The sequence below is a fragment of the Colletotrichum lupini genome, chromosome 10 (genome assembly GCF_023278565.1).
Source record: "Colletotrichum lupini chromosome 10, complete sequence".
Taxonomy (NCBI): Eukaryota; Fungi; Ascomycota; class Sordariomycetes; order Glomerellales; family Glomerellaceae; genus Colletotrichum; species Colletotrichum lupini.
Window position 1 is genome coordinate 2063805 of NC_064673.1, and position 12139 is coordinate 2075943.

At 45.4% G+C, this 12139-nt stretch overlaps 4 protein-coding genes across 4 annotated transcripts; 1 reads left to right on the forward strand and 3 right to left on the reverse strand.

The window, feature by feature from the left end:
* Positions 1-4254: 4254 nt before the first annotated feature.
* Positions 4255-4658, forward strand: CLUP02_17782 (zinc carboxypeptidase; the record flags this gene model as incomplete). Its single annotated transcript, XM_049296686.1, has 2 exons — positions 4255-4273; positions 4351-4658. 2 exons carry the CDS (start codon positions 4255-4257, stop codon positions 4656-4658), a joined length of 327 nt encoding a protein of 108 aa, XP_049137910.1.
* Positions 4659-5862: 1204 nt separating this feature from the next.
* CLUP02_17783 (uncharacterized protein) lies at positions 5863-7299 on the reverse strand (the record flags this gene model as incomplete). Its single annotated transcript, XM_049296687.1, has 1 exon — positions 5863-7299. The coding sequence occupies one exon, from the start codon at positions 7297-7299 to the stop codon at positions 5863-5865; it is 1437 nt and encodes a 478-aa protein (XP_049137911.1).
* A 971-nt stretch (positions 7300-8270) lies between these two features.
* On the reverse strand, positions 8271-9679 carry CLUP02_17784 (oxidoreductase; the record flags this gene model as incomplete). The annotated part of the gene is made up of 5 exons (XM_049296688.1): positions 8271-8609; positions 8678-8910; positions 8981-9137; positions 9208-9314; positions 9379-9679. The coding sequence occupies 5 exons, from the start codon at positions 9677-9679 to the stop codon at positions 8271-8273; spliced, it is 1137 nt and encodes a 378-aa protein (XP_049137912.1).
* Positions 9680-11033: 1354 nt separating this feature from the next.
* Positions 11034-12072, reverse strand: CLUP02_17785 (necrosis inducing protein; the record flags this gene model as incomplete). The annotated part of the gene is made up of 2 exons (XM_049296689.1): positions 11034-11769; positions 11861-12072. 2 exons carry the CDS (start codon positions 12070-12072, stop codon positions 11034-11036), a joined length of 948 nt encoding a protein of 315 aa, XP_049137913.1.
* Positions 12073-12139: the final 67 nt, after the last annotated feature.

Genomic DNA, 12139 nt, shown 5'->3' on the forward strand with positions numbered 1-12139 from the left:
ATATACCCACTTTAATAAAAGTAGGATCCCTTATTTAGGATCACGGTCGACCTCTTCCTATATACTAATATCCCTTAGCTTTTTCATTTCTATATCCATAGCATCCCTAAGTAACTTCTATAGTTACAGTAAGAGATATTTAATATCGCTAAACTTCTTTAGTAAGCTCTAGAAGTTAACTTTAGTAAGTCGTAGTTTCTAAACTCCTCTAGAGCGCTCTAAATAGGTCCTATAAACTGCTCCTTTTACTACTTAATAGAGTGTTATATATCCTATACTACTTTCCTCTATGGCTTTTTGCTAATTAGGTATAAAGGTAGAGAAAAAGTAGTCCTAGAGACGGTTATAGTAATCGCCGTCTCTTATATTCGAATATAAGAGCGTCGCGAAGATACTACTATCGAAGCGTTATAGAGGTCTGCGGGCCCGGTTTAAACGTCTAGGACCTAACGGAGCTTTACTTAGTACTCGATAAGGCAGTTCTTATAAGCTCTATTCTTATATAATAATAGAGGTTTATTATAAGGGTTCCTTACTAACGTCGACTTTAGTATTAGGAATTACTTCTTCGCAATCGGTACCTCGTTTACCGCGTACTCTAGCGTTTTACTAAGAGCCGTTAGGAATTAAAAGCTCGAAAACCTCCGTAATATATATAAGCGCTCGTAAGGAGGACTATAAATTACGCAGAGCCGTCTATAACCCGGTTACTATATCCCCTTTTTTACCCCTACCCCCGAGCTCGCGCAAGGGGGTTATCTTAGGGGTTAGTAATAATAATAAGACTATATTAGCCTTTTTAGCCTTATTTACCGCACCCTAGAATACGTCTATCGGTTACTTAGCGTCCTAAATAGTTAAAAATCTAATAGTAATACTATCCTCGATTATAGAGTTATTTTAAGTACTAGCATTTCCGAAGTCTAGATCTACTTCCCCGAGTGCTCGAATTAACTTATCGTTAGTATTAAAGAGTTCTTATATCTCTTAGATTACTAAATTTGCTTACTTACCCACGATAGCTTATTCTTCGTGTGCGGGATTATAAAAGACTTTTTCGTTAAACCTAATATTCCTCGTAATAAACACTTACTCGAGCGCGGGTACCTAGACCCTATATAAGTTATGCGTTTTCAATACATATTTAACTAGGTATCCTATATACCTGCGGGGAAGTACTTTAAACTCCTTCTAACGTATACCCCTCTTACGATCCCTATAAAGAGGGTATACTCGGTAGCTATATACGTAGAGGCTACCGAGATACGGGGTAACTAGTTTAGAATCCCGCACTTAGTAACCCGTCTACTACTAGCGTTAATACCGCTTTTACTAATTAATTTCTATTATAATAAGCGAATCTCCTTCATTAGCCTCCCGTGGGGTAATATTATAAATAAAGATTGCCGCTAGTACTATTTCGTCCTATAGATTCGTAAGGAGGTTCGTAAAAAGGCGCATCTTACGAGCTTTAGTAATTACGAGTTAACCTACTTTTTTAGTATTACTTACGGGTTCCTTTATATATAGAGGTAGAAGTTCTATTCCGATTCCTAGCTCGCTATACTACGTCTTATATACATATCTAACGTTTGCGGTTAGGAGAGCGGTCTTATTATTACTTCTAAAAAAGCAGATTAGAGTCCCTTTTTAATAACGAATCGCTACCTCGAGGCTCTATAATACGAAAAGCACTTCCTCCTCTATTTTTATCTTTAAAAGGAACCCCCTAAGCTACTTATTATATTCGTTAGAAGCTATAAATATATATTATCGTTTACTAAGAAATAGTTCGAAATAAAAAAGATCTTAGTACACACGGTACTATAGCCGTAAGGCTCTTCTTAAGGGTGGTCCTCTTAAGACTACTATCTTAGCTTCGGATAATACATATGCTTCATACTTAACTTATAATAGAGGTTTAATACGCATACCTCGAGTCTTATATAATAATCGACGAAGAGTATTAGGTCCGAGATAACCTATTTTAAGGTACTAGAGGAGCGCGCTATTAAACCTCTTACGGGTGCGTTAATATAAGCGACGGAATTTTCTATAGCTAACTAGTAGTATAATACTAGCTAGGCTCTATAAGATACGCTTAAAGTTTACGGAAGAAGGATAGGATTAGAGGAGCTTATATTCGAAAAAGACTAGATTATTCTTTTAGATAAGCTACTTTTTAATAGTACTCTTATAAAGCGTTCCCTATCGTAAAGTATAATCTAGACCGCAGTATTAGAGTGCGCTTCTATTTAGTAGAGTCTCTAAGACTATATTAATATAAAATCCCTCGACATAAGTAACGTTTTAGAGCTTTAGATCGCAGGTTCCCTTTCCCTTAGGTCCGTCTAGGACGCCCTTTATAATACGAGTGCCGCGTGTAATAATAGGTAGTATAATAGTTCTTAATTTAACGTAGTTTTTATCGCCCGATAGTACGCAACTCTCGGGTTTAAGTAGGCTCTTATCGTTAACTAGATATATTACTCTATAGCTATCTATTACCGTGCTCTAAGAAAGGGGGTGAGCGCTACTTATAGGGGTATTAAAAATTGCGTTTATTTCTAAGTCCTAACTCTTTATAAGTATAGCGACTACGTAGCCCTCGTCCTAGTTTATTAATAAGCTCGCTATGGGTTAGTTAGAAGATCCTTTCGGAAACCTAGGTTTTTTAGGGGTTCTATCGTTCCTTAGCTAACTAGCTTTCTTAAGCTCACCGTAGAGTAATTTCTACTTACTTAATTTAATAGCGGCGAGGACTTCTTTTATATAGCTCCTTAATATTCGCATTAGTAACTTACTAGCGTTTCGGCCTATAAGTACTTATTCTAATTTTTAGTACGCCGTAGGGCGCTACGGGTGTGCGTAATTATAAGGGTATATAACGTTACCCTTATTATTTACGTCGTTAACTAAGTTAGAGCGTCTAGTAAAAGTAAAGTAAGCCCCTCTTTAACTTAAAGGTCGTTTAGTATATGCGTCCTAGGTTACTAAGCTAAATACATACGCAATCTCCTCGAGGGTCCTCGTGTGCGTTCCGAAGGCTATTAATTTGCTAAAGGTCTTATATATGCGTTAGCCCTATATAGGGTTAAGTCTAGACTTAACTATAATTAGGAAGTTGAGTACGGCGATCTCTCCGCTAATTTCTAAAATATCGTACGTTTTAGCTCAGAAATAAGCGGACTACTACTCCTTATACTAGCATTAGGGATTAATTCCGGTCCTCGCTTTATTAAGGGCTTATTAGTATTCCTCTCGAACCGCATTCCTTATTACTAGTTCGGGGGGCACAAATTCCTATTTTAGATATTTAACGATTCGCTATATACTAAACTTAGCGCCGTTCTTAATAGCTTTCTAAAATACGTATTCGTATAGTATAGCGTTAACTAATTTTACTAACCACTAGGTAAGGACTTTAATATATATATTAATAGTATTACGTTCGTAAGCTATAAGTTACTCGTATTTAGCGTCGAGCTCCTATTATTTCTAAATACTCTCGAGCGTATAGATCTTCTTTACGGGTATAGTATAAGGATAGATTTATTTACGTAAAATAAGTAGCATAGCTAGCTTTATAAAAGGAAACCCGGCTTAGTTCTATAAGTTACTCGTGCTCAAAGAAGTCGAAAGGTTCGTATTAAGAGTTATATTTAGAAGTTACTAGCGGAGGATTTCTTAGTTTCTTTAGTCGTTCTCGAACGCTTTATAACGGGCTTAGTAGGCTCGTAGTTCTTTCTTATTATAAGTTACGACTAATCGTCCGAATTCTAAGGGCGAAGTAAGTACTATAGAGGGGTCGAGGAATGCGTCGGAATTTAGAGCGTCTAGGTCGACGTACTTCTAGACCCCGACGCCCTTACTCATAGCGCAAAATGCGTTAAACTATTTAATTTAACTATTATAGCTAGTTAGTTTAGCTTAGGCTAAAGTAGGTACGAGTAAGTTAGTTATTTTAAAAAGATCGTAGGAATCGTGTTAATAAGTACGTTATCGTAGTATAGGGTCTTAACTAAGAGCTGGGCTCATAACTATCACGAGTTATAGCACGTAGCAATGGGCATACGGAGTGTAATAAAAGTAGCTTAACTATCAAAGTAGAAATAGACAAAAGGAGAAGGTCTATATACACGATATCTAAGATAGACACGTGATTCAGCACGTAACGGGCACTTTGTGAGGTGCGATTACTATCCCTGTTACGTAACACTTTGTCTGCTAGCAGGGGTATCACCCTCTACCTCGATGTCCACTCCTACGGACAGTACATCCTTTGGCGTAAGTTCATCCTCTCGATTAATCATGTGAGAGCACAGTTTTAACTCAAATGGTTATACATAGCTTATGGATATGATTGCAACTACGTCGCTCCCGATGACGCTGCGCTACAAAGCATGGCTCAGCGCGGTGCGACCGCTATCCGTGGCGTTTCCGGCACCAGCTACACCATCGGCAATGCTTGCCGTGCTCTGTACGCGACCACAGGCGATAGTACCGACTACGTTCACGGCGTTGGCAAGTCCAAGTACACGTACACCATTGAGCTTAGAGACAGAGGAACCTACGGCTTTTCACTGCCGGCAAGTCAGATCTCGGCTACTGTGAAGGAGACCTGGGCTGGAGTTCTTGCCATGGCCCAAGCTGCATGATGAAGGAACCACCTCGATCACAAGCCCACAAACATAACTTGTGAAGGAGTGAGGCCTCACTTGTTTCAGACAGAGGAAAGTTGAGATAATTTTATAGCTTTGAAAGTATTCGTTGATCCAGCTCTGGAACTAATCAAGTTTGATATGATCGTTGACCTCTGCCCAAGATTCATCTAGATTTGCGTTTGCACTCGGGTGTTCGTCACTCGTCGAGGCGTGAAACGTATAAGTCAGAAGTTCCACCGAGGAGGATACCAGTCGAATGCTTGTCATGTCGCATTTGGTTTTGTGTTTCACAGATTTCAGTAAACGAGGCACAAATCTTCCAACTGAGAGTCATTTAGGAACATGAAGGCTGCCAACTCAACTTGACCAAATCTCCTTCGTCAGGGTTTTGAAAATGTCCCCTTTATCCGCCGTGTTATCTAGTTTTTCACCGTATATCAAAAGCGTCTATGGGATGATGGTATCTGTATCCGATAACTTTCTAGCTCGTTTGAAGACTACCAAATATGCTACATGTACTAAGTACTTATGAAGGGTACAACGGGAAAATTCTATGACTTACTCATTTCCCTGGTTGGCACAACTAAGATAGAGGTATCTGCTAGCATACTAGCAGCTTTCAGTAATCAGGCGACCAGCTATCATCTCGGGGGTGGTATGTGTGGTAGGTGGTATGACATTCATGTGCGTCTGCAGAAGTGTGTATTTCGCAAGATCTTTCAGAAACATCCGAAACCATCAAAGATGATTGAGTGGGGGACCCTTCAGCTTAGCTTCCTACTCCATGACCACCAACCCAACAATTAGCACGGCCAAGTAATTCCAGCGCTTGGCTACTGAGTCAGGAGCAACATAGCTAGCACAATCACTGAGTACTGATCCGTGAAGACGAAGGCAAAGTCAAGCTGGTTCCAAAGCCACGGCACACATATCATACTTGGTCTTAAAAGCCCAGGAATTGTCTTGCTATCTGTTTCAGCTGCCATGTTACATGATTGTATTCTCGAAGAGTGAAGCTACACTCAGATGACGTGACCGAGTAGTTGGAGTTGCATAGGCCATCTCTCGTCTAACCAGAGGGTAGTCTACGAAGAGGGCTGCAGAATGATCCTTCTGTAGGTCACGAGAGGGATATCTCTATTGTCCCGAACAGAGAGTATGAGATGCATCGTCTATCCATTCAAGGTCAGCATTGAACTCAAATCTCATTTGTTATCAAAGACTTTGAAATGCCATAACACAGATAAAGACTTGCCTGATTCTTGAGTGGCTCAACCCTCACGGCGCTGCCATCCGCAGTCAAGTTTGCGATATCCATGTTCTGACTGACCAAGGGAATAGTGAACCCTTCCAAGTCCCTACCAGTCGCTTCGCGATAATGGAACCATTCAAAAGACAGGGCATCGGAGTCTGGGTCCCAGCTCTCAGCCGCATCAAAGACCAGGCTTTCACCAAACTGGTACTCAACTTGGAAACTTGACGGCCCGCAAGAGCCATTGACAACAGCGACCGGCTGGTGGTTGTTTTCGCCAAATTCCCCGTTGACAGTCCACTGCATCCGGGAAGCAAAATCGTGCTGAAAATCCTCTCTCCATCGCCAAATGGTCGCGTATTTGCTTGAGAACGCCTCCCCATTCGCGCCACGGACATAATCCGCAGTATCGCTGTACAACCTGCGGCCCCCATCTGCTGTAGATGTGTCTAGCAAGGAGTACCGGCCGCCCCAACCACCCCACTGAGGATTGTCAATATCTCCGAGTCCATTTTGGACGAGGGACAAAAAGGCAGGGGTGTCGCCCTCCATGATGAAGGTCCAGTTGAGGTAGTGCGAACCTAGAGGTCCGATGCGGATGTGCTTCTGCAGCCAATCGTTGGAGACAATTTCAGTGTTCGGACCGCCTTTATCAAAGTGGCGATACTCTTCTCCCGAAATGCCGATCCAAGTCGGTTGCGTGTATTCGTTCCAGCCGTGAAGAGAGACAATGTAGAACAATTTGGGGAACCGATCGCGAATCCAAGGCCCGGCATCATCTTGGTCTGAGATTGAGTAGACTCGGAGAGTGTCAACGAATTTGCTGACAGCATCAGCCTCGCGCGTTGACGAAACGTGTTGGAGGGCTTCAGCCAGAACAGCTGCTCCGCCCCAGACTGACACCCATAGCGGATCAGTGTCGCTCGATTCGTCGGCGGCTTGGACTAGTGCTACAGCTGCGCTGCTCAAGTTGTTCTGCTTGAGGGACGCAAGACCATAAGCCGCGTGGCCACTGGACACCTTGCCCAAAAGATCCTCGGCCGAGGGATACGTAGCGTCGGCAGGTACATTGCTGTTGAGGTTATCGACCACCTCGCCATACCCTCGGATGACCTCCTGGATGGTATCGGCATCCGTACGGTTTCGCAGCCAGGTCGAAGTTATCGCTGCAATGCCTTGGACGTCTAACTCGTTTGCGTAGGTAAGGAAACGGACGAGGCTCATCTGGTCGTCTTGTTCATTGCTCATGTCGGTGAGGACAAAAACACGGTGCTTGTGTTCGTATCGAGAGGACTCGCATTGTTTGCTGGCAAAGACCAGAGACGCAAAGATCGAGAAGAGGAAGTAAGCCAGCCAGAATGGCTGATTCCATGTGGGCGTCATGACGAAGAGACTAGCCGGATGCGAGAACAAGTTTAGGTCTGAGTCTTGCAACAGACTGCTGGTAATTGAGTGCTTGTTTCGATCTAAGGTCTTCGCGTTGAGCAAGTCTGTGTCCTCGAGCCAAGTAAGGTTAAAATATAACCTTGGAGTGTATAAGGTTCCCCACTGCAAGGGATACCAATACTCTTTTGGGGCTAAGAAATCGGGTCGTCAACAGTAGAGCTGCTTTATAGGCAACTTGTGCCGATCAAGCATCAGATCGAACACTATCATGACTGCGTTTAGAGGTGATTGCTGCCCACATACGATCTCTTTTACATAAATCAAGTGGTTCGACTTGACCGATCGAGTAGCCAGCCAGTAAACCTCTACCTCGCTTTCCACATACAATGCCCCCGTGGATATTATGCCTGCAAGCAGCTCAGGGTTACATTACATGACAATCGAGTACAGATGGTGCACCCCGCCAAACGCGGGGTATACGCGTATTAAGTACCCCGGATCCGTAAAAGAGGCAATACAGAGTGCTTATGATTTCCTACTTTGGCCAACCAGGGCTTCAGTTACGTGATGGCCCAAGACCTTAAGCGGGCTCTCCGGAGTCGAATCCTGCCGTCTAGAATCCTTGTTTAACTCTGCGATTGGTGTCTGCCCCCATTATACAACCTGGTGTGGGACACCGTGAGCCTCCGCGGAGAAGCTCGGAAGCCGGTCCCCGGAGTCAAGACGACCGATCATTTGTCAAATTTCACGCCGTTGATTGCTGCACGTGAGGGTTTCTCATGCTTGACGATTTCAAGTCCTAACATCGAATCCATTTTCATATTGTAAAGCCACGACTTGAAGACAATAACATGATGGTTCGATGAAGTGTCCCCCATGTCAAAAGGGTTCATTTACCCGAGTGTCGTCAATACAATAATTCTGTATCTATGATTACTACGCCCAGAAATTGAACCATTGGGTAATCTTTACTTCCATGCGATAGTCGCTCCAGAGTTGTGAGATTCCCTTGCGAGTTCGATAATCCTGATCGCATCTCGAGACTGCCTCGCCTTGACCTCCAATTCGGCTTTACCGTTGATGGCATCTGCGAGATTCTCATAAATGCCCAGCCACCGGCCCGTTATAGTTGGGACTCGCCCAACATACTTCCTTGTCGCCTCATCGAACTTCTGGTCCTTACGGTACTCCTTGTATGTCGTCAAGGTGCCGTAAACCTCCGCAGACTCTTCGCCGAAGCCAGGCTCCAATGGTTTGCGACCCTCTGCAATCTGCTCTTCTTGAGGGCATGTGCTTCTTTGTTGGAACTGAGAGAACCGATTAGTCAATCAAACTCTTCTTGTAGACCTTGTTGCAACTCCAGAAGCAGACTTACCTTGAGCCAAGAGCCCTTGGTGCCTCGAATGAAGTGCTTCAACTGTTGCGACATGGGCGTGGTGACTGATGTCTTCACAGTGACAAGGAGGTCTTTCTGAGGCCCTTCGTATTGCAGGATAATTGTGAAAGAGTCCTCAACCTCGCTCTCAATGCCTCTTTGAGCTCTGAAGAAGCCTGTTACGGACTTGGGACGACCGAACAGCGTGACAGCCTGGTCAATACTGTGTGTTCCTAAGAGGATGCGAAGTTGCAGTTAGACAAGGGTGATCAAAGTTGAGCGAAAGATCCAAGAAATGCATACCCAGACCAAAGGCCATGCCATCTCCAGGAGTGTACTCCTTTTTCGTCATTCCAGAGAGCCAAGGAGGCGACTCGAAGTCATAGTGAATTTCTGCCTCTTTGATATCGCCCAACGCATCCTCTTTGATGAGTTTTCTCAACGTCTGGAAATCGCCATCCTGATTTTTTCTAAGCACCTGCGCAGAGACATAATAGGGGCGAAACAATCATGAATGAGAAGGCACTTACCCATCTCCGGTTTTGGAAACAGGAGAGAATCAGTCCCTTGCTCTCTGCAAGCTCGATGACATGGTCTGCTTCCTCGGACGATCTCGCAAATGGCTTCTCGGCAATTGCTGTGAGCGGCAGTCAGATTCAACATCATGATGCGGAGAGTCTGGGCTCCGGGTTAGGACATACCATGTTTTCCAGCTCGCAAGGCTTTCTCAGCAAACGAAGCATGAGTGTCCGTATGTGTTGCGACAACGATAAGTTGTGTATCAGGATCAGCAAAGAACTCCTCCTCTGTGCGATAGTGCCTGATATTAGGGAAGTCGACTTTGCAGTGGGAGCCAGGTGCCGCCGAAGACAGGTCTTTGGGAGCCTCTGCTCGTTGAAGGATGGCGATCACTTGGTAGTCATTATTGGCGGTGATGAAGGGCAGGTGGAAGTTCTTGGCGGCGAAGCCATAGCCCACAACACCAACTTTGATGGTGGACATGATGAAGGTGAGAAGTCTGTCGCTTCGGTGGAAGTTGCAACGTGATACCGTACTGAGCAACGTGAATTCGAACGTAGGAACGAGCGCAAGCTTTCCGCATGGAAATTCTGGCTTCACAGATAATGAGCGTCTGATGAACAAGGTATTTATGTCATGACCGTGGTGCGGGGCACCGTCGTAATTAAGCCCGGCGATATTGGAGGATGGGCTTGGGGGAATTGGCGCAACGCCAAAGCCGATACTCCGCGGGTATACTCCACAACGGCACTTGCAACTCGAAGTCTCAAACACACCTCTCGACGCTTTTGAAGTCAGATTACTAATTGAGTGTGTCTACAATTTTGGCGTTGAGCGCGCGATTCTACTAACTGTGAAGAGGTCAATCTACATATAGGTACTAGCACGGTGCAGCAGACGACGTCGATGTCTCTCTCTGCCAAGCTGTCTGGCAAAGCGATCCACACTGGCAACGTCCAACTGTTAAACTTGCCTAAAGAAGCAGGTCACTGATGTCATGAATGGATGACAACTTGGCCATATCCGATGATCAACCGGCATAATACTCATAACCCAACATCAGTCGACCATATTGCGATGCATGGCGAAGCGAAACCTGTTCGCAGAAGTTGTGGCTTGTTTCGAATGTCCGGCTCTTGAAGATAATCATAGTCATTTTTCAGTCGTTGATACATGTATTAGTGGCTTCTGACCATTAAGGAGATTTGTAGGTACTGAGTGATTGCTGGCAAAGGCGTCGCCGTCTTATGTTCTCATCGATGGCTGCCCGCCTGTAGATCTCGGCAGATCTACAATTGCGAGGACATCACATTGTCGCTGCTTCATCTAGGCATAGGTGCCTGTGAGTTGCTCCTCCTATGCGTAGCGTAAAAGTCGTACGCGGTGGCTGAGTATTTCCACAGACAAGTAGACAGCCTCATGTCAGCATCAGACATCATGACAAGATTGTGGCATTGTCACAAACTTGGAAATTCCCCCAGCGGCCTTAAGGGGCTCTGGTACTTGACTTCAGAGGCCTGCGCGCTATCGAATCCCAATTTTAGCGATTAACCTAGGGCTCCTTCTAGCGCGCGATATCTTTTCAGGGCTACAATCCCCTATTACAGATGTATCTAGTGCACGCCGACTCAAGGACACATCACGCATCCAAATCTAAGGCTGTACCTGAACAGAGCCCTAGGGCGCCCAGTAATTTATACCGTCGACATTCGCAAAGTACACAGCTGTAAAAGAAATACATTTAAGAGGCACAGACCGCGAGCCTTTGAAGATGACTTATGTCACTGCTGTTCTACCTACTATCAAGAATAAAATCCATAACCAGTATTTAGTAGTTTTACTGCCTCTTGTAGGGAGTAGGTGTGTAAGTGGGATCCGCCGGGAAGGAAGAGATAGGAATCTCTGGTCCATCTTCCACAGGGTCAGTGTTTGGGTCTCTTGATACGCCCGTGGAGGAAGCCTCCGGTGTTGAAGGCGTAGTGGGGGTCGCAATAATCCCGCAGTTCGTGTCAGGCTCGGCCGGAAGATTGGCGTAAAAGTCCGCGATGTAAGCTGCGTCAAGAGAGGCTTGAATGTTGGCATCGGTGAATGGACAGCGGGCATGTTCGTAACGGAAGGCCTTGAACTGCGACGTGGCCGCCGGCGACAGCTTACTCCAGCTAATCAGCGGCGGGCTGAGTCCGTACTGAGCATTGTTTGCCGAAGGGAAGACGTTGACCTGGCCGTCGTAACCCACGATGGCGTGAGTGTTGGTAGCGCCTGTTTCGCTGTCTCCAGAGGCAAAGATCGTCGACGTGGTAAGGCCTTTGTCGTATGTCTCTGTACCGGTGGAATAGCTGATGCCCGCAATATCGTAGTTGCCAGCAGCGGCGTTGCAGGTCTCGGTGTGTAGCCAGACCACTGTAGTGAGGTACCAATGCCTGTGGTTCTCGGTCTTGGTCTGGATCTTGGGAAGATACCACGAGTAGAGAACGGCCGGACGCCCATTCGAGGTTCCAACTCGGGAGTAGATTTGACCCTTGGCAGAGTCCCGACAATCACCTCCACTCTTGCCCGTAGGTTTGAGGCCGCGCCTGGAGAGAGGATCGATGAGAACGAAGCCAACGGAAGACAAGTCGAGAGGACACGTAACCGTGGAAGCCATCTTTATCCACAGCTGCATACGGGAAGCATCCGCTACCGTCGTTCAGCCAAGGCTTGAAACGAAGTTCGATGTCGCCTGGGGTGCCATCGGCCGTTTGCTGCTGAAAAGCCGCAATTTGGTCATGGTTCTTCCACTGATTATTCAAGGAAACGTCCTTCTCCCGTGGCGACAGGACTGCGCCAGCCGTCAGCGTGGCTAGTCCAAGCAAAGACGAGAAAAACGAGTGGCGCATAATTAGTGGCTATGATATTAACGAAAGACGAGAGCCGAGTGATGTTGGTTCTTTCAAGCCTAGCCTG